The 26,377-nt window shown below is 41.5% G+C and overlaps 2 protein-coding genes across 11 annotated transcripts in view; both read right to left on the bottom strand.

Annotated features, from left to right (window-relative positions):
• BIRC6 (baculoviral IAP repeat containing 6) overlaps positions 1-7,795 on the bottom strand; it is a 189,764-nt gene extending 181,969 nt beyond the window's left edge. For 8 of the 9 annotated variants that reach the window (XM_082307527.1, XM_082307526.1, XM_082307525.1 and 5 more), the window contains exon 1: positions 7,407-7,794. In XM_082307527.1, coding sequence (XP_082163653.1) covers positions 7,407-7,662 — 256 coding nt within the window. In that variant the 5' untranslated portion in view covers positions 7,663-7,794. Of the gene's footprint in view, positions 1-7,406 lie in introns of all 9 variants that reach the window. The other variant, XM_082307530.1, reaches the window with a different exon arrangement.
• Positions 7,796-9,527: 1,732 nt separating this feature from the next.
• YIPF4 (Yip1 domain family member 4) lies at positions 9,528-25,791 on the bottom strand. 2 transcript variants are annotated; one of them, XM_082307477.1, is made up of 7 exons: positions 25,544-25,791; positions 21,818-21,971; positions 18,808-18,979; positions 16,527-16,604; positions 14,576-14,689; positions 13,134-13,184; positions 9,528-12,201 (listed from the first exon to the last, which is right to left on the bottom strand). In XM_082307477.1, the coding sequence occupies exons 1-7, from the start codon at positions 25,641-25,643 to the stop codon at positions 12,064-12,066; spliced, it is 807 nt and encodes a 268-aa protein (XP_082163603.1). In that variant the 5' UTR covers positions 25,644-25,791; the 3' UTR covers positions 9,528-12,063. The 2 variants fall into 2 exon arrangements, with proteins under 2 accessions (XP_082163603.1, XP_082163604.1); XM_082307478.1 differs by lacking the exon at positions 13,134-13,184 and having other exon boundaries at positions 9,539-12,201.
• Positions 25,792-26,377: the final 586 nt, after the last annotated feature.

Genomic DNA, 26,377 nt, shown 5'->3' on the forward strand with positions numbered 1-26,377 from the left:
AAGGACTTTTCTCTGTATTGAACGGAGAGGGAACCTAAGATTATTTGTTCAAAAAATGCTAATCTTGTTAATTCTGATTTAAAAAAGCTATAGAAAACTGAATAGAAAAAATCCACTATTAAAAAGTCTATTGAGCAGTGTTGTATGTCATCGTTGACATCACAACATGAACCTAGGATCCTGTAGAAGACAGGTCAACTAAGTCTATCACAGTATTTCTCCACAATAACCACAGTGCCTTCTTGCTCTCCAGTAAAACACTCCCTGTCTTCCCAGTCTTCACTGCCATCTGCCCAGCTTCCTACTTCTTTAACCCCTTTCCCATTGTCATCCAGCCACTCCATCATAGTTCTCAGTCCCACCCCTCACCCTGCCAGCTCTGCCTTTCCATAAGGAGTTTTTCATGATAGAGTCTCTGTAGCCTGTTGCCCAATAAACAGAGTTTATCAAACTCTTCTCCTACAGCTGCCAAATGCTCAGATGAGCTCCTGATTGCTTCACGCTCAGTCAGGTCAGGGAAGTGCAGTGGATCAAACAGTTCTACCTCCACAAACTGTGCAGGGGACTGAAGAGCTGCCGACAGACTGTATGCTATGCAAGCCTTCATTAACCAGCACTTGAGATTGAATATGTGTTTTCACTAATGCTACTAATTTTCAAGACTACTTAACTGATAAGCAAATTCCCTCCTCTCTTAAGTTACACATTAAAAAAATTATCAGTAAAATACTCACTGAACAGCCCTAGCAAATACCTCAAGAACATTTTAAACATAATGGTGTTTACATTTATGTGACAGATAAGTTGTTATTTCCATAATTTTATACTTTTAATACTGGCTGTAAAACAAAAGCTGTTTTTTCTGCCCCGCTTCTTGTGCATCATCCTTATCTGTGGAGTGCTCTTTCCCCTAACATACATGCAAATCTTAAAAAAACAAAAAACAAAAGAAAACACAACCATTTTGCATATAACCAGACTTCCTGCCTACTTTTCTACTAGCAGCGTGCCTTGGGTCCTTAGCAAATCTTGATACTCTTCCCAAAGACAAGGCAACAGAGGAATTGGGCCAATACACAATCCAATATTTGACTTTGCAGAAACAAAAACAAGCTGCAAGTGTTGGTATCTACGTGTACTTCACAAATGGAAGAACCGAGGGCAACAGCTCTTCTTTGTGCACTCGGTGATAAGCACTCATCTGATGACTGTAAGCAGTCACTGCAATTAAGAGAGCATTAACTATTTAAAGACAGCTTTCTAACAGCAGAAAGCAATACTGTGGCATCACTTAAGAACCATCAGGAAAGTGAACTGATCCACGTGTAAATTTTTTATTTAAAAAATAAAAAAATGGTGAGCAGCTACTGATGCCACTGGATAGACAACATGCAACAAGCTATCTCATAACATGACCTAGGACAGACTGATATGCTCAAAAGTTGTGCAAGAGTCCACATGCTTGTAAGCCTTATCTCCATCTCCAAGACAGCTTAAGAAGCATTTTTGAAAGACATTATACTGTTCAGGGAGAGTTAAAGAATCCTCATAACAGCAAGGATGAACAGCTTCATTTCCTGATTTGAAAGTAACTTGGAAAGAAAACCTGAAATAACAGATCAACACCATACCAAAAGATCAGACATAATCGTTATTAAAAGCTTGAGAGAAACAATTAAGGTGAACCTTCAGTCTAGGACAGATTTTTCTTACGCTCTGTTTTATAAAATCCTAGATGTTATATTTCACTTAAGCTCCAGTTATGGATACCAATGCAATAACAACCATAAAAATATTGTTATAAACAATATAACTAAAGACTCAGAAAGGGGACCTACTGAGGCAGCTAACATTATGGTGGGCTGCTAGAAAGGACCAGTTATAGGAGAGGAGAGTACACTAGCTCCAAACCACTGATCGCCATGATGTTCAGAATAGTAAAAAGATCAGGGCTTCTAAAGATCACTAGGCTGGGCAATCCAAAGCAAAAAACCCTCTCTATGTTTCCATTACTTTGAGTCCAACAGAGATTTACCTGCTGTCTTTCATAGCGTTCTGGACTTGAACTAATCAATTATCTCTGCCAGAACATATTTCTGCCGAGTTTCTTCTACATTTTATACAATACAGTATACAGCATGACTGGGACCTGAGCTGAAGCGTTTATCACATAAGCATATTCAAAGCTGTCATGACCAAAGCTGGACCACAATCAGCACTGAGGTTCAAAATCAGTATTTTCCCAAGGATACTTCCTATCATTGAGAAATACCTTAACTACCTGTGAGATGGAATAGGGCAGAAAGTCAAAGTTCATATCCCTGACGCAGAGCACGGTATTTCCTCTTCGGGTCATTTCAAGATGCATCTTCCTGCAGAAGATCTTTTTCAAAGTCCATTTGCAGAGGGCTAGGAAATTTCCAATTACCTGACATTAAATCATTCTGCAACCTTTAATAATACAGTGCTACTGTTGCAATGATAGCCATGAATCCATCAGTCCAGATATAAATGATCTGTCAATAAAATGAAAAACATTATGCTATCTTGCCTGGCAACATAACATATGCCTGCATTGATGTCTGTTGCTACTTCTGGATCCCTGCAATAAACATAGTAATGCAAGCGCCCCTTTAAAGGCATGTGAAAAGAAGAGATCTCTATTTTTACTCTATTTTATCTTCTGCAGAAGATAATCCAGATGTGCTTCCACAGAGCCTGGAAGTATTAATTAATGACATCTTGACAGTCTGGCAAGATGTACTGCAAGTAAGAAGGGATATCTGACATACTCTGATTAAGCTAGCAGACAAATGGAGCACACAGTGGTCTAGAATCTTTATTGGTTTAAAACACTGAACTCAAATCTAACAATTCTCCTATTCTGTTTTTTCAAGTGCTTAAGACTCTTCCTGAATGATCTTAAGATCACACAAATCAATGGAATGATCTCTTTGAGAAGCATTTTACCTAGATTAGCATTGTCATCCAAGTATACTCAAATGAAAGGTGCAATGTAGCAGATCACTAGATATTTGACAATACTGCCCATGTGATGAGAAAATAAACAAGGAGAAAATTCTGTACCAATAGCGACAGTCTTCATTATTAATATTTTTTTGTCTCATAATCGGACAAATGAAAATAAGAGCCAAGAAGATGAAGAAACTTGCCCTAATTTTGAGGAATGAAGGAGACAACTTGAGCAGTATTACCACAGTGAGCTTCAAACAGTTGAAACTGCTGCTGTCTTCAAATAATTCAAGCCTAGAATTGGATGGCAGAGTATCCCAACAGTTTTTTCCTAGAGATGATGAAAAGTGTACTTTTCTATGACTTCCAATCTGCAAAAGAGAATCTTTTCTTCTTGTTTTGCTTCCTGCATCACATGGACAGGAATAAAAAAGAAACAGAACTGGATATCCCCATAGATAGATTTCCAAGGCTCCATAATTCAAAGTGATCCAGCTGAAGACTTCCCAAAAGGGAACACTGACAGACAGTGGTGTTGAACTTGCTGCCACAGGTGAGCCTCCTAGGCTGGGATCTATTTCCTTCTAAATTCTTCTGTTGGGAGGAACAGTGGTTGAGGGCCTCTGGTGATAATGCAGAGTCTCTGTTTCCCCTACAGGAACTGGTACGTACGTACAATGAACAGATCCTTCCCTCTACAGATTCAAAAGTCTGTATTTTGATTACGGTTCGGGCCTCTATAGCAATTTGGAAGGCTTTAGCTATGAAACACTGTGCATTTTAGCGAACAAGGCTGTGAAGCTATTGCTACGTCAAATTCATCTAGAAAAAACTACAGAAACATTCAAGATGGTCACTGTCCATCTGACAGCACATGTTAGTTTCTTAGTGTGTTTCTGGCCAAGCTTCTCTGGGAATTACAGCATTCTCCCAGTTCAAGCAGCTTTCTTATTTTATTTGTAAATAGAAAGAACTGATAAACCAAACATCTCTACAAACACTAAGAGAGTCACTCAAGAGTATTCTGGAAGTTTGTTTTGATTCTTCAGGGGGTTTTTGTCTGGCTTTTTTGTTTTGTTTTTTTTGAGGCAGAGGAAAAGGCTCATCCTTAGTGCTGTATTTGGAGATTGGTCATTCACGCTCTTTGGCTACCAATGTTCAACTTGAAACTGAAAGCACACAAATACTTAAATGCCTAAGAAGGAAAATAAAGTACTTGATAGACTTGCATGGCAGATTCAAAACTAGTCCTGACTAATCACTACTAACAAACATACAGAAATGCATAATATCCAGCAATCACAAGAATGGTCCTTGCCCTCCCAGTCTGCCTCTCTGAAATGCGTAGTGTGCCTGCACCAGCCTTGGTAGAATAAAAAGGACAACCTCGTGAGCAGGTAAGACAAAGATTAATGTTAAAGGATCACCTGATTTTCCCCTTACCAATGGTACTCTTTTTCACTACCACACTCTGGGCTGTTGCAAATGATCACCTGGCCCTCTTGAACAGGCCTACAGAGCCCATACAGGAAACAGATTAAAGATCACACCCTTCCAAGAGATAGAGCTGATGAAGATTCAGTGTGGTATAATAATAATAACAATCCTCACTGGATTCCTACAGTTTGGGCTCAGATGAACAATCCCTGGATCATCACATACATCAGACCAATGATGTTCACAGGAGAAACCGAAGCACATAAACCAGAGACCACATCCTAATGTTTGGACCTGATCTATAACTGAACTGTCTTTTGGCTGTGAATCTTTTGTCTTTTTCTTTTACACACCAAAGAGAGCAATCTGCATTTACATTCTAACAAAGATAGCCTCCACTGCTCTACCCGATTCAGTATTCCACAGGTTCAATCTTTCCACTGAGAATGAGCTCAAAGCTTAATGTATTGCCACAGTGAACTGTGACTAAGTAAAACCAATACTGAGGCTTGCTGGTGTTTCCTTTTCTCCCACCCTCCCTTGATGGGGGATCCTTTTTCTTACTCTGCTTTCTAGAAAGAGAGGCCTGCCTGCTATCTTTTATTTTTCCTTGGGTAATGAGCAACAGCATTTCTGTCCAATATAAATCTTTCGGCAGGGCAAAAGACCTGCAGCCCCAATTACCAAGGAGGACAAGCAGTCTCCCAAGAGAAGCAGTTTTAATTCCCAGGGACTCTATTTTTAGTTATAGCACCAGAAGTCCCTGAAGCAACAATATCCTCTGACCTGTCATTTATGGCAGGGGAGGGAGCACGGACGGAATTGGTCTACAGGTCTGAGTGTCCAACTACTACTATCCTACATTAAAAGAGCTCATGCTGTGCAGAGCAGGCAGACATCAGAGAACAGCTGAATTCCCTTTTCCTCCTCTTCCCAAAGAAAGGCTGAAAAAGGAGAGAATAAGAGTGAACACAGTCACTAACAGCCCCAACAGATGCCAACTGCTGAGATGAACCAGATTTCTGACAGGCATGCCGGTCTGAATCTATAAGGACATTCACTTAAAGTTTCTTCAAACTAAACTAAGGTTATACATTTTTTTTCCAATAACATAATCATCAGCTATACTGCACAGATAGAATTTGGTAAATTGCAAGCAATTCTGTTGTTTCATGTGAGGAGGAGTAGAATCCATCTTTTACAGTCATGCTGTCACAGAGAAGACTGACACTAAAGGAAGTATACATGACTGAATGTACGTAACAGAAGCAAAGCAATAAGTTATTTTCAAATAGTTACTATTTAGGGGAGAATTGCCATTAGCATTTTGAATACTAAATCAAATGCCTTGCAAGGATTCTATCATAGGAAAGTGTAAAACAGCAGCTTAGGCTTTGATTTACAGTTCACTTCTTTTTCTGTTCATGAGAATTAAACATCTCCTCTACAGACAACCAAAAACAAATTAAGTCCTCGATTTATGCCCTCTTCATCCACAACTTAAAAGCAATTCTCAAATTCTGGCAAGAGCTTGAAGAAAAGTAAGAAATGAAGTTATTAATAAAAAAAGCACTTTAGGAGATAGCATAGTAGAAGAACGGGAATTATAGAAGCAGAGCAATCTGAATCCCGAACGAAGCGGGAAACACCACACAAGAGCCTCATTTTCAATACAAGTGATCTACAACAAAAGCAGCTGACAGCTTAATAATTCCACAAATTTTTTTTTTAATTGCCCCAAACACTTAACCTTTACACTTTACAATGTACCGACTTTAACTTATGAAAGGAAATAACTGATTTTTGTCCTCTTCTCTTCAGTTTGACATTGTAATACAGTTGCTGGTTTTCAAGGTGAAAGCATACGTACTACCTAGACCACAGCATCTTTGTACAATTCTTGACATTATTATGCCATGTTCAGGTGGCAAACATCAACCCTTCACTACCACCACTCAGCAAAGCTAGACCTTATCAGCAACACACAACTGTAAGGAGAGCCTGAACATGGAAACACACAACTAATAAGAAACGTATCTTTCTATGCCAAAGGCTGGTTTCACAGCATACCGTATAACACCACCCCCCACCACTGACAAGTACCACAGTTTAAGAACCATTAATGAACCAGGAACAAAAGCTGTTAATGGCATACAGATCTTTTTCTACAGAACTAGTTTGTTAACAGTGTAAAAACGTTAATGGGCAACAAGAAAAGTTGCTTCATAGTTACGGAGATGCTACAGTCTTAGCCTCCACAAAGTCAGTACCTCATCATGCCTCCTTAACACAATAGGAGGGATACTGTGACTAGCACCAGAGACAGTAAAGATACTCAGCAGCCTGAAGAACTATGCAAATATATATAAAAACGTACCATCAAATAACTTTATAAAGGATTCTGATCTCAAATAATTCTGAGCTACAAGACAAATGACACCTTCAATAAATAAACCTTCTTAACAAACCCAGATTAAGACTCAAGAAATAAATGACTACAGTATCATATATCAATAAGAACTAGAACAACGCCTATCCTTCATAACATGCTGCTTCTGATCTTTGGAAGGTTATGTCATCCAAAAGAACACCTGAGAAAATAAAATAAAAAAATAGTGCCCTATACATCGCAGCCTTCCATCCCCATTTAATCTTGTAGTAACCACACCAATACATTCCACGGAAGAAAAACGCCTCGGTGCTGCCTACACGAGTATCTCTGCCCCGAAGAGCAGGAACCGTTCAGGCTTGAAAAGCGAGAAGGGGCGGGGGGGGGAGAAGAGCCAGGGGATCCCGCCGGCACCAAGGGCCTGAACCGAGCCCGGCCTCTCCGCCCCGAGCCTCCCCAGGCGGAAAGCCCTCGCCCGCCACGACACCTGTTTCCCTCCCCCGCGGCTCCGCAGCGCCGCGATCGCGCCCTGCAGCCGCCCCGGGGGCTGCCACGGCCCGTTCCCCCCCGCGCCCGGGCCGCGGGGCCCGGCAGGCCCTGCGCTCACCGTTGAGCGCCGACGCCTGCAGCGTGGCCCCCGAGGTGCCGTCGATGACTTTGATGGCGCCGCGAGCGGTCACGGCCAGGATGGCGTTGAGCGCCGGGTGGTAGCACAGGCTGCACAGACCGTCGGCGTCGCAGCGCAGGCAGCCGTCCCGCAGCAGCAGCCACTCGCAGGAGCCCGGCCCGGCCGACACCGGCCCGGGCCCGGGCCCAGCCGGCGACGCCGCCGCCGCCGAAGAGCAGGAGGCCGCCGCAGCCATCTTCCCGGCCGCTGCCGCCGCCGCCCTCAGGACAAGAGGCCCGGGGGGAGCCGCTCACTGACAGTCCCTGGAGCCGCCGCCGCCGCCGCCAGTCACCATCCGGGTCCGGGGAGAGGGGGAAAGGGAGAGCGCCAGCGTGAGCAGGAAGTGACACAACCGCGCCGGATGCGGAACCGACGGCCGGGCTGACACTGGCGGGGGGGGGGGAGCCAGCCGCCGCTCGTCACGGAGAGGGGCGGGGGGGGCAGAGAGAGGGGCGGGGCTCCGCTGCGCGCGCGCATCCTCATCCTCCCGCTCCCTTCTTCGTGCGCGCGCGGCCGCGCGAAGGGCACCCGTCTCCCCGTGCGCGGGGTGCGCGCGCCTCGGGGCGAGCTGGGCGGGTGGGCTGCGAGCCCCGGCCCCGGGGGTGCCCCGCTTCGTGCGGGCGGCCCAGCCCGGGCGGCGGCGGCGGCGGCGAGCGAGGCCTGGGCGGGCCGCCTCCAGGAGGGCGGCGGTGCGCCGCAGCTGGCCTGCGCCGCCTTGCCTCTGCCGGGAGAGCAGCGGTGCCGGGCCGCGGCCCGAGGCCGGGCGGAGGAGGTTTCTGCCGGGGGGGGGGCGGCGGCTCTCTGGTGAGACGGAGGCGGCGTGAGTTCTGCGCTCTGGCTCCGTTTCGTCCAGGGCCTGAGCGCGGTCCGGCGGCCGTCGCCTCCCCCGGCCCTCGTCGGTGCGGTGCCGTTACCGCTCCGGAGGAAAGCGGGGTGGCAAGCGGGGGAGCGCGTTTGCCGCCTTCCGCCTCGGGGAGAGCGGGGCGGGGGTTGGTCATCGTTCGTCCCCTGGCTGCGAGGCTGGTTTTCTGTGTGCTGGAGGGGTGACGGGAGAGAGCCCCTAACTAAGTCGCCTCCAGCTTTGGTAGCAGGTGAAGCAGTGACCGCGTTGGCCCGCTGCGGCTGCGGTCCGGAACGAAGTGGGCCGCCGAGAAGGGCGGCCCGGGGCGGGGGTGCCCGCCTCGGCCTGCGGGCGGGGTGCGGGTCCGTCTGTCCGGGTGTAAGCGCGCGCAATGGTTCCCGCCTGAATTCCTTTTACTATTTTTTTTTTTTTTTTACCCCCAGAAGTAGGGATGGAGTCATTCTACCCATGAAAGCGTTTTGTTCTGAAGCTGTATTCACCGTGCTCCAAAAATGACATAATAAAACCTTCTGTATTGTTGAGATTGTCCCACTGGCATACCGGCTTGTGCAGCTAGGACTACCTGTAGGCATTCAGTTATCCAAGTAGCATGTTCCGCTAAAACGTTTGAGGAAGCTTTTAGGCTACCAATGGTCTTAAATACAACGAAGTTTCAAATATAATGTGGTTTCCTACAGAAGAGTATTTTTATTAGAAGGACCCAAATTAACACAGGCTGCTGTAGCAGGAAGATGATTTAAGAAATACAGTGTCTGTCTGAAGAGAAAAAAACCCAAAACCAGATGGGTACACATGCCACCCAGGCTAATCAAAATCATCCTGAGAGCAAAATAAGCAGCTTTTAAGCTCGCTTCACTACTTCAAGCAAAACATTAAAGACCAATAAGGGGAGTGAAAAAACTTGAAAGCAGCTCTGAAGCTGTACGTTGCCTCCACATCAAAGCAATTGATTTCATACACTTTTCAAGTCAGTATTATTTTTCTCATAAACAGAACACGTCTGATGCATAGAAGAGGGAGAAAAACCATGTACGTGTCTAGCTGCTCTATACAGAAGATCGTCCAAAGAGCATGTCTCATTATTAAGGTATAATACCCATGTCTCCATCTTGAAATGAGGTGTTACATCTTGGAAAGGGAACTTTTTGCTAGAGCACATCCATCTAAGTTTCTGGTTTTGACAGACAGAAGTAGTATATAATCACAAAAACTTATGTATAGCCTCAAAACTTGAGACTGTGACCTGTATAGGAATAGAGATGTGTCTTAATCCAGTAAATATAAATGAGCTTCATACATTCTGTAAACAAGTTTAATTCAAAGTTTTTATAAAATACATCTTGTATTTACACACATACCTCATCTAAAAATATGAGTTTGTTGAATGCAAAGTTATTACAAACTATTAGAACCATTTGAGAGCTGTCTGTACATATTTCTTGCACAGCATATGCAAAAAGTGACCCTAGAGATACTAAGATTAAAAGGTGCAAATCTGCAATTGTGTACAAAATATGTACTACGTTAAGTGCATATCTACATTGCATATTACACATGTGCCAAGTCTGTGGAAAGGAACAGTTAAAATTGCAACTATAAATTTCACAGAACATTAATATAGAGAAAATTAAGATATTTGGAGATTAAATAGAACATTCTTGCATCCTTTGAATAGTCAAAGTCATCTGAGATGCACAGGATCCATTATGGACTTCTAAGGAACAGCTATGCAAAGAGGAACTAAGTTTAAAGCTCTCTGACAGCCTAGTAACCTAAATGTTTGTGGTGATGTCAGTTAAACATATATTCACAGGGTCTGGATTGAGTCTTCTAATACTAGTTGGATATTCCTGTTAAAAAAGAAATAAAAGTCATGAAAAAGAGAGAAGACCAGATTATCATGCAAGATTCCAAAGCTAACATGCTTGCTTTTTTTTTTTTTTTATATGAATGCTCACAAAACACTTGCAGATAAGTACTAAGCTGCTGGTGTCATTGGTTTAGTATGACTGCAGTAATTCCACCAGAACTTCTGCAGAACTCGAAAATTAGGTGAGAAGTTGATCACTCTACCAGTTTTTCTCCTTTAACGTATTACAAGCTAGAGCATTACAATTTATGTCCAGCATCAACTTTAAGTAGTTCTGTTTAAAACCAACACAAGCATCAGCCAGAAAAAGAGACTGAATAAGCTAAAGGTTTGTGCTACAGTTGAAATTTAAATCCATATTTTGCATCAGTAATGAGTGGTAAAAATAAGTTACTAAAACGGCAAGTTACACAGTCTAAAGAGCTGAAAAACTACAGTTCTGATAAGGAAATATGTCCATCAGGGATCAAAGACAGCCCTTGCTGTTACCTTGTCATGGTTGATTTTTATTTGCAGCATTAAAAAAAAAAAAAAACAGGAGGAATGCTTTTTTACTGTTACAAAAAAAAAAATTAAGAAACTTAAGATCCATTTGGCAATACTAAATACTGAAGATTGCAAATGCCTAAGTTCGTACCATGCAAAGTGAACTTCAGCAGACTTCCCTTGTGAAGAAACGTTACCATACGGACCATTACATAAGCAATCAACACAGTACACGGGAAATATTTAACATGTCATCACATTATTACATAATCCTTGGATAGTCAAAATTAGCAAGACCGTAATTGTTACTAAGGCTGTAATTCTGCCTTATTTACTGGAGGGAGAATCTGGCCTTACAAATCTTTATTTCTCTCTACAAGGGATTAATACTAGTGGGGGAAAAAAAAATGGATGCGTGTTAAATACCATGCTATTAAAAGCAAGACAGAGCAAGATGTTGTAAAACATAGTTAGGGAAGCATTATTTTTATTTCGTCATCATAAAATAACATTGGTTAAAGATCACACAAATTCAATAAATTTTTTTTTTCTCCAACATTAAGCCAGCACTACAGTTGAGAAAGGTATTCACCTGTTTCTCTGTAAATTTATACTTTTAAGTAAAATAATTTGATTCTCTAAATATGCATTTTAATTAATCATGTCACGCAGTAAATGTCTTGCTCCTTTGGTCAGAGATAGTAAATGAAGACTTCAAATACTTGTATCTTCAATTTTTAAAAACCCAATATACATCCTTAACCAAGGAGTATTTACGCTACACACAAGCCATAGATACAAAATACACAGTATATACATGTTTTGAAAACAAATTGGAATTTATAAAAACTCAATAGCCAAATCAAAGTAATTGAGGCACTAAATTAAAAGTAGTATCTTCATGTCTTGATTATACAGACTATTCTGTGAACAATCAGGACTGTTTCATAAATATATATTATCTACAGAATTTGCTGTGCCAAAAAAGCCAGCTGTGTTTAAGCTCAAAAGAAAAATTGCACTTTGAGATCGTTACAGTTAACTTCTCATTTTTCTCCTCGAATATAGTAATCTGGTCCTAGTGCTTTTGGCACAGGTATCGAGTTGTGGTTTTGCTACACTTTCTTATAAAACACAAAGTTTTTTTATTTTGTTCATTAAAATCTGGAGAGTCTTAAACAAACCTGGAACTTTGATACAAATCTATATAGCTACAATTGCTTCATTAAATAATATACACAAATATGCTCTTCGATCTTAAAACATCTTGACAACTGGATACAAAACAGTCACTCGTATTATCTCCAGCCTCCTTAATCTTATGCATTATCAGTCTGCAAGTGAATAAAATATGGTTTCTGGCCGCATCTTGCACTAGATCACACCCCAGTGTACAAGGACAGAAAATAAATGTATAATAAAAAGATTGGATAAATTAGAAGGGGTTTCTTGGTCTTGAATTCTTCTCCAACTAGTAATGAAGCAGCACTGTATGCAGCCCAAAAGACTCCAAACAACTGAAAAAGAAGATGAACAGTCTTAGCTGACACCACAAGAAAGTCTCTCCAAATGCCAAGATAAAAATCCGTTCTTCTCTCAATATAATTAAAAAGAAACCTCCCAAAAAAGAATTTGGGGTGGGGGTGGGAAAGAACTCATCACACACACAAAAAGAATATAGTATGCTTTTTCATCAAGTTTCGAGAAATATTTAACAAATGGGCATGTTATTTTCATTTGAGACATTTTTACTGAAATGAGCAGCTAAGGATCTACAGTAAGTCTTCTCTAATGTAAGACATACAGATACCATGAAGCAAGCCGTAAGCTTACATACACCGATAATTTGAAACTTCGCTGGATTAATAACTTTTCTTTCTACCTTGACTATCCCCACCTATTAACCACTCCCTTTCTTTAAGCAAAAGAGTTACTATACTTGACTCTTCCTGCTACAATATATACCAGAGGGTTAAATTACCATTTTTCATTTCAGGATTTGTCTGGCTCATAAGCTTTTACTTTTTAATTATGGTGCCCCCACCCCAAGGTAACTGAACCTCACATTCCTATTCCTTTCAGGTACAGTGAGAAGCCTGCCAAAATACGATCTGTATCAAAAACTATATTGCTTAATAAGTTAAGAAAGAACCAGTTTAAAAGGCTGGTAGAAACTAACATTACCTATGAATATCCACTATGTTACATGAAGTTAGCATGCATACTTTTAAAGAAAACAAAAAATGTCTTGAGGTCAGTGAACTCGACTCAAACCTCAAACTAACAAGGTTATAGCAAAAAGTAATCAGGCATTATTATCCTCTAGCAGCACCTTGAATATTAATAAAAAAAGAAAAATACTTAAAACCGAGTGGCATGCAGAAACACTGTAATCTTCTGCAAAACACAAGACCAAAGAGGGCAGACATAATAGGACCCCAGCAAAGACCTTTTTCCACAGTTGCATCAGAGGAGCTGAAGCCCCTTGAGGGCCGTTCAACTGCCATTGTAAAAAAAAAAAAAAAAAAAAAAAAAAAAAAAATTTGCATGTGATTGCATACTTCTGGTTTTGCTGCCTAACCTGGGGCTGCAGAGATGGACAAGGACAATCAAGACCGTGACTGAATTCCCTAAGATACATTAGGAAAATTGCAGCAATTAAAACAATTGAGATGCATTACTCGGGTAGTTTACTTTGCTGATTGCAACTGGAAAAGAACTGACTGGAATTTCTCTGTTTCACTCTAAGTTCCCCAACTGTGAAACAGGACTGTGAAATATTTCCCCAAGCACAGAGCTCTCAAGCCATAAGAAGTACTTGTCACAGCATCAATAGTTTTGGCCATCCGGGGCTCGTCCTGCATTTTCACACTAATGATGCAAAGGTAAGAACCTTGCACAGATTCGCCTTGAAGTTAACTAAGATTGTTAGTAGTAACCAAGTAACAGAGGTTTCATTAACATGTATTTATTTTCAAGTTATATATTAGTTAACTGGCAAGTTAATGATTTGCTTTCTGACTGTATCACTTAATAGTAATTGCAAGTTATCAAATCACAAACACAGCAATTATTTATCATACACTTCAGTTGTACTTCAGTGATACTGTTTACCAGCAAGCTAAAAGGACAGAAATCAATCAAATCAACAGAACAAGAACTCGAAAAGCATACACCTTAGTTAGTAACAGAATTTTCTCAGTCAGCCTTTCCAAAAGTTCAGCCATGACTTCAAAAGCTACCTAAAAGGGTTTTAAGAAGTACTGGAAGTGTTCAAGAACGTTATGTAGTTCTGGGATCTATCAGGGAACGTTGCCAGTTTCTTAAAAGGTGCCAACAGCAGCTGGTATCAGGCAAGTGATTCTTGCTTTGTGCCTTACATTCCACACCGTAAAATCAGAACAATACTTACCTTCTCTGCAAAGGGTATTGGGAGCTTGGTACTGCTACCACTATGGGAAGGTCTCAGAACAATGACTAACATCATATGCATGCTGCAGTAACTAAAAATAAACTGGATGATGGGGAAGGGATAGAACAGCTTATTTTCAGAGTCTTCATTTTGAGGTTTAATTATGCATCCTCTTCTCAAAATGATAATCCTATTTATTTTAATGCAACTGCTATAGCACAGCAAAATACTTAAACAGAATCTAACCTGATAACAACAGGTGTTGTTATCGCAACAGCACTGTATATCCCCAAGTACTGAAAAGAAACATTTAAAACAGAATTCGCTTAGCAGTCACATCCACCGTGCTCACCAAAAGGACAACAGAGCTCATGCTGTAGTTCTGAATACGTTGTCCAGAACAGATTAATACTTGAAGTGTTAGGAGAATGACTTAAAAATAACTGTAAACAATTCTCAATAGATGATACTGAACTTACTTTTATTAGTGTAGAAACAACTTCAAATGATCCAACCACCAAGAGTACAGGTGCTATGACAATGAGGGGAAGCAGGGAATATCCTATCACACCAAGAACTTGGCCATAAGCAACCTGAAATTTTCAAGCACATAAAAACAAGCTTTTTATTACTCAATCTTTGTCACCAAACACAACTTGATCTTGTTATATCAGCATGAATAGCGATAATAATGTGTTGGGTATTTACAAAATTTCAGCCAAAGGAAGCTTGCTAGTATGAAAATTGTTTTTATATGCTACTCCCTAGAATTTTGTAATTAATCATTCAGTTCTCTTAGAAATACGCTGTCTTTTTTTTTTTTAACACTGTAAATGACAATTTTATCACTTCCAAGGGAAGTATTTACACAGGTTAAAATACGTAATTCCACCCACCCCTCACATTCTCATGTTCCACCCTAAGTGGTTCACAACTGCCACTCTCCATGGAGTGTACATATGATACCTAGGAGCACAGAACTACAACGGACCTCTCGGTCACCAGCTGTAGTCCTGGCTAAGCAAAGATATTATTTTCTGCATTAACACACTCATAGCCATTATACATAAATAAATTCATAAAGTACATTAATGCTTTTGGCGTCAGTGGAAGACCTAGAACCTGATCCCTCTAAGGCACAGAAATCCTGATTTCCAGTTTAGATGTATTATGGCTACTTTAAACAGATTTGTTCAAAAGTATTTCCATAACCGGTTTTAGCTTCAGGGGATTAAAATGTCTGATTTTTCCCTGCTACAGTTTGAAACATTCCTGGGCCCAGCTAGGCTTCTTGGATTTAACAGGAAAAACAGTGGTGAGACAAGTGACCATCGTGAAAGCAATCTCTTGTGGCCGTTGATCCTATACTGTCTCCCTAGTTTATATATTCTGATAATTTCTCTTTTTGAGCCACAAAACAAACTGATTTGATGGTATCTGGATTATGCTGACATACAGAAAACCCATGCATTCACATTTATAAAAGCTTTTTCTTTCAAAACAGTGTTCACACAAGACGACTCTTGCAATTGTGATTAAAAGGAAAATCTAAAAAAATTAAGTAAATGTAAATAATGTAGGAAGTCTGCAACAGTAGTTCATCATTAATGCAAGATGCATAGTAAAAGTATAAAAATCAAGTATCACTGAATATTTAGTTCTTCATGACACAGTTCAATGCATTTTATGCTGCAGAGCCATTTTAAGAAGTTTCTACCCTCCTGAATGTTCCGCTGTAGCTGTTTGTGGGCCTTGCTGTAAGTCACTTTTTCTTGTTTACACCTGAATCATTTAGTGACTCAATCTGTAAACAGCTCAAACAGCTATTCCAACCCTGCTGGTGCGGGCAGCTGAAGGGAGGGATGTAGGCCAGAATTTCAATTGGCTTTGCAGTTGAAGGACATGCGCTGTCTTTCATCCTTTAATGGGTTTGAACTGCATCAGGCCAAGAATGAAAAACAAACACTGGTAGGTGCTCTGCCCACAAGGACATTATACAACTGCTGTTAGCCCCATTTAAAAAAAAAAAGTTTAAGTAAAGGACAGTGCAAGAGCAGTGCAAAGGAGGAGAAAGGGTCCCATTTAGCTCAGTGACTGAAAAATTGAAAGCACTTGTCCTCAAGAATGCAGTTCAGTTCTGGATCACAGGCACCTGTTAGAATTTCTGGGATTCATAGTACAAATTTCCAGATTATCACATCCAGCGTGCCATCCATCGCACAGAAAGATTAGCTGACCATCTCTATTTTAGATTTTATTTTGAAGGCCAAGAACCTGAAATGTAGATGTTACACTTATCAACTGCATCCATTCTTAGTTGGCTACAAGGTCCAAAGCCAAGCACCAAGAAAACGCAACTACTACTGAAAAATGTAGCCAACAGATTTTACATTACCTGCCTCTATGTTCTTTTTGCATACGGGTACTTACTTCTCCTCCAAGAACCCTGGCCAGTAAAAAAATGGTCAAGGATCCAAATATCCAAATAGTTATAATCCAAGAAACAACCTGAAGAGATAAAGAACAATTAATTTATATTAATCATTTTCATTGTGAGAAAGGAAAACTCATTTCTATTAATCGCTTTCACTGCAGTCAAGGACTTTATTAGGCAGAACTGAATTCTGAATTGCGGCAAGAATAGTTTTACTTAGTATCACAATGCAACTTGAGAATAAAATTCAGAGGTTATATTTACACAATCACATTAATGGTAAGTTTGGTGAACACGGAATGCACATGCAATGTGCTCTGTAAGTATCGCAATATTGTATCAGAGTAGGAAGGGTTTAGTTAAAAGTAAAGCTAAGACCACCCTAGCTAAATCTCTTCACATCCTGCCTATTAAAAAAGGTGGGCTCAGACAGTTTTTAAAAGTCATCCCAACCAATACAAGGAGTTGGAACTCTGCTTCTTTCATCCATAAAGACACCATTTTATTCTTTACTCAAACTGAGAACGCTCAGAAGACGACACAGGACTAACTCTCAGTAGAACTTGATGATGATTACAACTTAAGAAACAGCCCCAGACTCCTGGGACAAAGTCTGTAATTATTTTTTCTTGCTTCTTTCATTGGTCTGCTCTTAAACTGAAGAAGAAATCTTAAAATCATTCTCCAGCTTAACAGAACCTTCAAAGTAACTTAGCTATTCTTGGAGTTGAGGCACTGGGAGGACTAGAAGTGAAGCTCTCCTTTTTTAAATACCTTTTTAGAGGGAAACAACAATATCAGTCCAGTCTCTATATTTCCAAATGTACAACGGCTGCACTTAAAAATTAAGTTAGTACTCAATTCAATTTTTTTACTTAATTAAAAGTTCCAGATTCACAGAAGAATCAATTAGGCGATGATTTTTCTTTAAATTTAAAAACAGATAAAAATCACAGCACCACTTCAAAAAATTAAGATAAATATAACGACTTTATGCTATTTGTGAAAATAGTGCATGGCCTCCTTTTACTTCCTCCTTTCTTCCACTGTCTAAAAGAGGACCAGATTAAAGTCTTAGAGCAGGAATGCTCATCTCCCTCCAGCTTACAGCCCGCCATTCAGTTATCTAGTCTAGCTGCCGTCAGTCATCCTGTTGCTAGCTACTAGCTTTCCCTCCTCACACACATGCAGCGCTCTTACATCTCTATGGTAAATCCACTGTTCCTAAGGAACATTAGACCTACTGTTCATATACAGTAGGTACATGAACTACAGAAGGTAGTTCATCTGTCATGGAATCAAGGAATGGTCCTTGCTTTGCCTAGGAGACAGCGAAGTGGTCCACTTGACTAGTACAGTGGTTTAGCCTACTCACTTCAAGTCTCATAGAAACAAGATACCGAGAGTGAGTTCTTAGTCAGCATTTGGTACACCATATGGAAGCTAGCGGTCGCAAAGGGAATGATTTTATCTCACCATTCACAAAAATCCTTGCATAAGCACATTCTGTTGCTTTACATATGGCTTACTGCTCTACTATGTTGTATTTAAAACAACTGTAGCTACACATATAGTCATAGATTTCTGAAGAAGGATCACCTAGGCTCACATTCAAATTATGACTATAAATGATACCATTTCTCTATTTCAATCTGAACATAAAGAAAAAAGCTAACAGTGTTTATGGAGGTCAATTAAATCTGCACAATGCCTCTGAATAGCTAGTCACCCTAGAGTTCAAAAGGAATTATGGAAAAAGTCTATTGACCAGAGAAAAGTTATTTGATTGTAACTGAGCAGGGAGGACGAAATAGCAAATGGCATTAATGAAGATTAAATATACCAGATAACAGTGGTGATATAGTATGAATTAAACACATAGCTGTATTTGTCAGGAAATTAAAATTCATGGCATCCAAACAAATGTTGTTTAGTAACATTTTTAGTAATAAAAAGCACATTAACAAAAGGTCACAATTAAAATGGAAAGATTCACTAATATGACTATAAACCCATTAGTATCAATGTATTTCCTCTAGAAACCACATCTTTCCTTTGTTTTACTGACATTTCATCATGATTAACTTATCCGTGGGCTATTTACTACAGTTCTTACTGCGGTCTTTCTACATATTAACTTGAGAAACAGCATTTGAAATGCCCCACATTAGTACATGAGGAAAAAAACTTTCTACCTATGTAGGAATGCAAATCGCTTAGCAATCATGTCCCCAAATTCAGTTTAGATTTCTTTTTAGGTAGAAGGCTTATACCTACCTTAAATTGTCCATATAATGAAATCATTGAGAAGAAGAGGACAACTGCCAGAGGACCCCAAAAGTCTGGATTGTCTCTCACTACCTGCCTGTTAAACCCAAGCGATGGCATAGGCATCAACACACATCGAATTTTGTAGTAAATATCCTTCAGATCAATGTCGAGTTCTTCCCTGAAATTGTAAAGCAAGAGAGCATTACTATACACCACAGTAATGAAGTAGAGCATAAAAAAGTTAAGTTTGGGGGTAAACAGTAGGTTTATAGAGCAAGTCTCCTGCACCCATAAGTCTTTCTGAAGCCACGACTAGCAAAGGAACAGTTTGTCCGCAACAAAGCAACACCATACCTTCATCCCACATTCAGTAACTGGTGTGACACAGATATATTTAGTTATTCAATAATCAATTACACAACTGAGAATAGAAAACATACACAACATACCCTAACAGTCTACATTAAGACAGTAGATCTATTTTCTGACATGCAAGAACACATGAAATGTTCATACCGCTGTAACTACTTAAAAGTCAAAGACATGCATACACAAAAGTAGGATGCCTGTGTATTCCTATGCTGAGCAGTTTGCCAGGAGCACAGTCGTTATGGAAACATTTTATTTCAAATTCCACAAGAAAGAATACCTTTACATTCACTAATCCTAAACCATTCAAAATACATCAGGTAAAAACAATTTTTTTAAATAAAATGGGGTTTAACTCGCTTCAACAACAGTAGTTTTCAGCAGACCAGTTTATGCCAATTGTTTAATTACTGGCTTGTTTCCAATATGGGTAAAAATAAATAAAAGCCAATTAAACCAGCAATAAATTCTATCGACAGATGTTGCTCTTCTCTAATTGCCTTCACTCCTGCTACAAACTATCTGTAAGCAGCTACAAATTGACCAGAAGATTCTTCTGCCTAGGAGGCTCTTAACTGATACATCTGTCCTGATCGGCCTAGGCATAAGCATAAGGGGAAGGAAGCAGGCTTTCCAAGTAATGAGCAATCCTACTTTTTAAGTTTACACGTGGAACCTCAAAACAAAACTGTACGCTAGTGTTTTCCTTATGCAGTCATGACTGAGGAGCTCTGAAGAGTTGCAAGGGACTTCCCAGCAGATATCCCTCTGCTCTACATTTAAGAGCACAGTGGAGAAAAATGTAGAATCACACCTTAAGTCCATTTATGAAAGTTTTGTACAAGGCTTTGATTTATGACTTTTACCTCAGAAAAGCTAAAGCAAGAAATAAACACAAAGACATGATTCACAACAGTTTCTCTTAAAAAAAAAATTAAATACTGCTCATTGAGTCTCTCAAGGCAATTTCAGAGCTATTTCAGAATTGGTATTACTAACCTGTGACTAAATAACAAAAACTGTTCTTTAACACATCCCTGAATCTAAGGAGTAGAGTAGAAGCATCTATTTTCCTCCATTTATCTAAACAGGATGTAGCATTCCTATATTTTATTCTGAAGACTGTGTAACAGAAATATTTCCTGTCTGGAAATAATTCTTTGTCATCATCTAGGGCTTCTGACAGTTTCTCATGTGAGTAAACTGTCTTTTGCATGAAGCTGACAGCTACCTCACCTAAGAAGTGATGGTAGCTGTAACAGGAAGCAAGTGTCTGGAGTAAGGCTGCCCAATGAGAAAGAAAGAAAAAGTAAATCTCACTGTACTGAACAAAAGACTTGCACAGTAGCACCACATTGGTGAACTTCCCTTAGCCGGCTGCTCTTCTTTAAATCCTTAGTAGGATTCAGGTTACAAGGCTTCATTACAGCACATGTTCTGGGAATAATCAAACCATATAAAAACTGCTACATGAAAGTCAGACTAAGGTCTTCTCTGTTAGGATGATTATAATCATCCTGTTTGCCACAAGCTGATCATTTCCCTGGCATGTTCTCCTCACTTCCAGCAATCAGCAGCTTAGAACACCTAGCTGTCTTTGAGTCACAATCTTGGGTTTTGTGGTATAAAAAGTTACACGGGAAACTCCTTTGTTGTCACCTCAGTACACCATTCTGTTTCTTAATTAAAAGTTAGAGGTTTACAGAACAGACTTATTCACACAAGGAGCTACTTCTGCATGCCTTAATTTAAAGTACTTTTCAAGAGGCAGTGTCATTATTAAGCTCTCCAGACATCTGTTCTCTCCCAACACTCTCATTTGAGTTCTCCAGAGTACTCTCCTGCTCACTGCATTTTTTTAAAGCATCATTATCTTTAACTCACACAGGAAAACACTGAGACACCAAGAATGAAGTTGCTTAGGTGCAGAACAAGGACTAAGACCCAGGCTGCCTGACTCACAGTTTAGTACCCTTAAGATACAAACTTTCTTCGGCCAACCATGTTTCTGTGAACAGAACAAGGTATGCAGAGATTTTTTCAGTTTTAAGGACATTCTCGTCTTTCAACACTAATACCCTTTTAATCTATCTTTATAATATAAGATAGCATCAAAGATTATAAAGTTTGTGCTACCTTGCTTCTAGCATCCCTACTGTAACAAGCATGATTCACAACATGTTTACTTCAGAGTAACTGACAGAATTTACTTGATTTACTTAACATGAGTCTTTCCACGGGAATGTCTTAGCCTCTGATTCTTTGGCAGTATTAAGAAACAGGCCACATCAGCACAAAAGATAGAAAGAATACAATCTATTTTTTTAAACCATTACAAGATCAACAGATAAGAGCAGAAAAGCCATAAAAGCTTTATACTTATAGAGATTAATAAAATTGGATTTTACTTCCTCCTTCCTTCCTCCCCCACAGTGAATAACAAGCCTCTCTTTTACACTGAAAATAAAGTGCATAATGAGAAACACAATGTTTTCATTCCTGCCCCAGAAAACACTCATTGGTCAAGTAATTCATCAAACAACATTCTAGTCACAGCAAAAGGCTGTGGGACACTAAGAGGCAAAAAGTTGTTTGCTTTTCCGACACAGCTAATAAAGATAGATACCCAAAAATAATTATGACATACAGGAGTGGCTTGTTATCTTCTGGATCGTCATCTTCCACTTCCAGAAGCCAGCCATACCCTCTCTGTCTTAGGAATGTAGTTGCAGTAGATTCTTTGATGAATTCTCCTCCAAGATTTAGCTTAACATCTGGAGTTGTTATGGAGCCACTAAGATCTTAGAGAAAAAGGGAGAGAAAAATATGCCTTTTTATGCCTTGCCAAAAGCCATTTGCTTTCAGGAGTACTGGAAGATAAACAACAGACATATAAAGCTGCATGTGCTGGTCATCACCGTGGAATATTCAAAAAGTTACAGAATAAAATTATACTTTAACAGATACACAATTTGAAAGGGTACTTCTGGTTTTAATGCAATAGTGACAACATTGGTTTATATCTCAAATTACCAAGTTTTAGCTTCTAGATGGAACTCTTGTTTTGATGGTACAGTGTTATGGTATGACAGAATGGCTTCAACTTGTGTTTATCATTAAGCATTTAAAGGCATAAAAGGAGTTAACTAATGAAAGTCTCATCATAACGTAAGTTGTGCATTATTTACCATTTTTTTGCTGACCATACTATACCTCTTTTGGAGCCCATTCCTGCACAGTGGCATTGTTTCAGCCAAAACCATTCTCTGCTTTTATGTCCAATTTTTCATGAAAGGAAAACATCTGTAGCCTGCCTTTAATACAGGTGAAACTGTTAGAAAAAGAATACTATCAGATATCCTTAGGCTCCAGCCAATAAGAAGAGATACAAGGAGTTCTCTTCAACATACTATGATCTTGCTCTGCCACAGTACTAAACAAAACAAAGAGCAATTTATGTATATTCTGGCTGTGTCAAAGTCACCAGTAAATACTGATTTTATTCTCTCGTTGTATTCAGTTATATACAGATGAAAAATACAAAATAGTAACTGAAAGTATATGAAGCAACTTGAAGAAAGAAAAAAAATGTAGAAGAGGGGAATAATTATTCCATTAGGAAATTATGGATTTCCATTAGTTGCTAAAAAGGAAAAATCCAAACAGAAACATGTAAACTTTTTGTACAAATCTTATTACAAATACATTGAGAGACAAAAACTCTCTTCTCATCCGACACCTTTTCACTTCACCAAAGAAAATCTTATTTTGCCTTCCCATTGTTGTGTGTTCTTCACACAAAAAAGTTCCTAGGCACAAATTTCCAAAAACACCTGGCTGTAGCAAGTATTTCTGAAACACATACTCACAGAGGCAAGTTAGGCTATATCTGTAGATTACATTTGCGACATCTATCAAAATGCAACGTAGTTTTATAGAGAAAAAATTTGTACAGTGACAGAATCTCACACAGTCTTCAGCCAGCAAGTCTGAAGTGTTCACTGATCACTCAGTACCGCAATTAATTTAACAGAATTCTCCTTCCCAAATCAGCTTGCTAGGCCACTTAAGCTTAAATTTAAGCTTCGCCATAAATGCTTTTCAACCGTTTCATAATCACAAGAGTTAATGATCCATTGCTTTGATTCTTGGAACACCATCTGCACAGGATCATTGTAAAGACCACTGTAACTGAAAGAAAGAATTTCTCTTTGCTCCTGTAGGTATTGGCACACATACACTGTTCTCATCACACACAAGCAAAGCCGCCTTCTGCTGTTTACAGAGGGAGGAAAAAAGAAAAATGTGTTCTTAATGCCTGGGTGTCAAGGTAGAGAAAACCTCAGAAGTTTTCTATTGTCACTGGGAACCTTTTGTCATTTAAAAATATTTGTTTATCCTACAACATAACACTGCTTTGCTACTCTTTGTGCACAGATGTGGCTGTGAAAACAAGCAAATTTAACAGTCCAACCAGCCATTTATTTCTCCTTTCACAGTGACAGCTGACAATCCATCCTGAGGCAGAGAAACTTCTACACAAGTCTTATTTACCAAGACTCCTTTTAGCAGTTGATGATTGGTGAATACCTACAACCACATTTTTTAAATCATGAAACCTATTAACATGATCTTAAGTCTATTTTGCAAGACATCTCAGGTGGGACACAAAGCTGCAGAAACCAAGAAAAAAAAGATCCACCACCCTCTCTTGTACAGACTGCTTTGCATGAGATGGTTAACAGCAGGCCAACTGAGCGCTGAAGAATCTGCCAAGAACTGATGGCTCTGATGCTCGCTAGCGAGAATTGGGGTACCTTCACTGCTAGTCTCAGGCAGAACACCACAGAAGCAAAACTGAGGTATCTCACATGCCTTGTTTCAACTAGGCATTGTGGAAAACCAGCTTTCAAGACAGTCCTTCCTCTCCATTTTGATAAAGCAGTACAAGAGGTAAAAAAACCACCCCAAAACAGTCTGTTCTTCATAGCATATCTGTCCACTTAATTGAGAACACCTCTCCAGCATTCTTTCCCACAAACAGCTCCTACCTCTCATGGAAATAAGATGGGACAATAAAACAGCTTATACTTTTATTTTTCATATAGATCAAGATTTGGGAAACAACTAGAAATTAGAGTGCAACATGTAGTATCTTAATTTAGAAATATCAAGCTGTTTAATTCTGCTTATGCTTTTGTTTGGTAGGGTAGGTCTATGCAGCACTTTGCACACAGGACTACACTTGAACAGGCAGGAGATCACACCTTTCTGTTTATAAAGAACAGAGAACTGAGTCCAATTCAATGCATCCTACTGGAAAGGTGGCTGTGTTGGACTGGGTTCAGCATTGCTCAACAAATACTTCAAGCAGTAATCCAGAGAGTTTCCATTCAGAGGTACATGGATCCTTTTTCAGGCTAAGGTGGAGAAGAAAACCAAAACAAACAAAACAACAAAAAAATGAAGCCGAGATATACCTGTTGATTAGTACTCCTTGCCAGAAAGACTGGGAAGTTCACAAAAGAACAAGCATTCTACAGTAGTTTTTCCACTTCATTAATTCTTTCCCAGGATGGGGCACATGAGTCAGGATTTACGTGATTCCCCACCTCTATCCACAACTACAACAGTAACTAAATACACACATAAAGTAGGATGCTTGTTGTTTAAATGGGTAGAGCCCAAAAAGTCGTTCTCCATCAAAATAAGTTAGCGCAATGTTGACTCTTGTATGTTCATTTTCGCAGTCTTAGGGCACATCTTCATGGCACACTGGTACACCACAGCTATTTGTGCAGCAGTTAGGCAGCGGGCCACACTTCATCTCCTAAACTACACGCAGGGCTTCTTTCCCCCTGCCCATTACTGTGCTGAAATGAGACGCAGCACCGAGACTTCGGCACAGCACTACAGCGAGTGCGAACATGCGGTAGAATCTTCAACAGACACCAAACTGCGCTTCCAGCAAGGTGGGAAAGAGGAGCGGCCTGTGACAGCGCCTGGCACGGCTACGCCAGGCCGCCGGGCACAACCTGGATCACGGCTTTCGGAGCACCTGAGCAGCGGGGCACCACGGCCGCCCCTGCCACGCGGCTGCTTCCGCCACGGGGATAAAGCAGCCGCTGACACCCGCGTCCAGCGCCGCTCCCGCCACCCCGCCGCAGCCGCGGCCCGGGGGCAGCGGCCACCGCGGCCACCTCGGCCACCCCGCTCCGCCTCCAGCCACGCCAGCAACCTCGGGGGCGGGGGGAGGAGGGCAAGAACGGCACCTCCCGCCTCGGCGGCACGGGAGCCGCCCGCTCCCCCGGGGCCCGGCCGAGCCCTTCTCTCGGGAAAGCCCGAGCGGCCCCAACCGCCGCCCCGCGCTCACCTTCGGCGTCTGCCGAGGAGACAAAGGTGAAGTCCCCGTTGCTGGGCGCATAGAGCGGCGGTGGCGGCGGCTGCTGCTGCTGAGGGCCCGGGGGCTGCATCTCCCCGCCCTCCGCGGGGGCTGCGGGGCCGGTGGGGGCAGCGAGAGGCGAGCGGGCACCAGGGCCTGGTGCCTCTCCGGATCCCTCCTGCGGCGGCGGCCGGCACCCAACGCCTACAGCGCAGCCGCCTCACAGGGCAACAACAAGCGACACCGCCCCTCCGATTGGCTGCTTGCAAGGCGCGCCGTGATTGGCCGCTGCAGGGCGAATGCTGACTGGCTCCCCAGCTCTGTCTCGGGGAGTGAGGTCACTTCGACTCCGGTATAAAGCTCCTCCTGACTGGACGACGCACGATTTAACGGTTGGGGGTGCTGTCGGATTGACTCTCTCCGCCCTTTCAGGGTTGGCCTCTCTGCGCGGTGTCCCCCGCCTGGTAACGCCTCGCCCCCAGGGACGGTGCCCTCCTCCTGCCCCCGCGCAGCGGGGCGGCCCGCCCGTGCCGGCTTTGCCGCCGGTGCCGTGCTCACCCGTCCCCGGGAGCGGCCGCCGGCGCCGCGCACGCAGGGACGGCGCGGAGGCCCCTGGCGGCGCAGCGATGCGGCGGTGGGCCGGGGTTTGGGGTGCAGCCCCGGGAGCGAGCCCCAGCGGTTGCCGGCTCCTGAACGCGCCCCCTTGCTAGTGCCTTGTGCTGGTTACGTTCCGAGACTTGTGGGTGACCGGTGTAGCGGGTCGGTACGGTGCTTGAACGCTACGCCAAAAGGTAGCCCCGGGAAGTGCAGTACTTTCAAAGCTCC

The sequence above is a fragment of the Platalea leucorodia genome, assembly GCF_965183815.1.
Source record: "Platalea leucorodia genome assembly, chromosome: 3".
NCBI lineage: Eukaryota > Metazoa > Chordata > Aves > Pelecaniformes > Threskiornithidae > Platalea > Platalea leucorodia.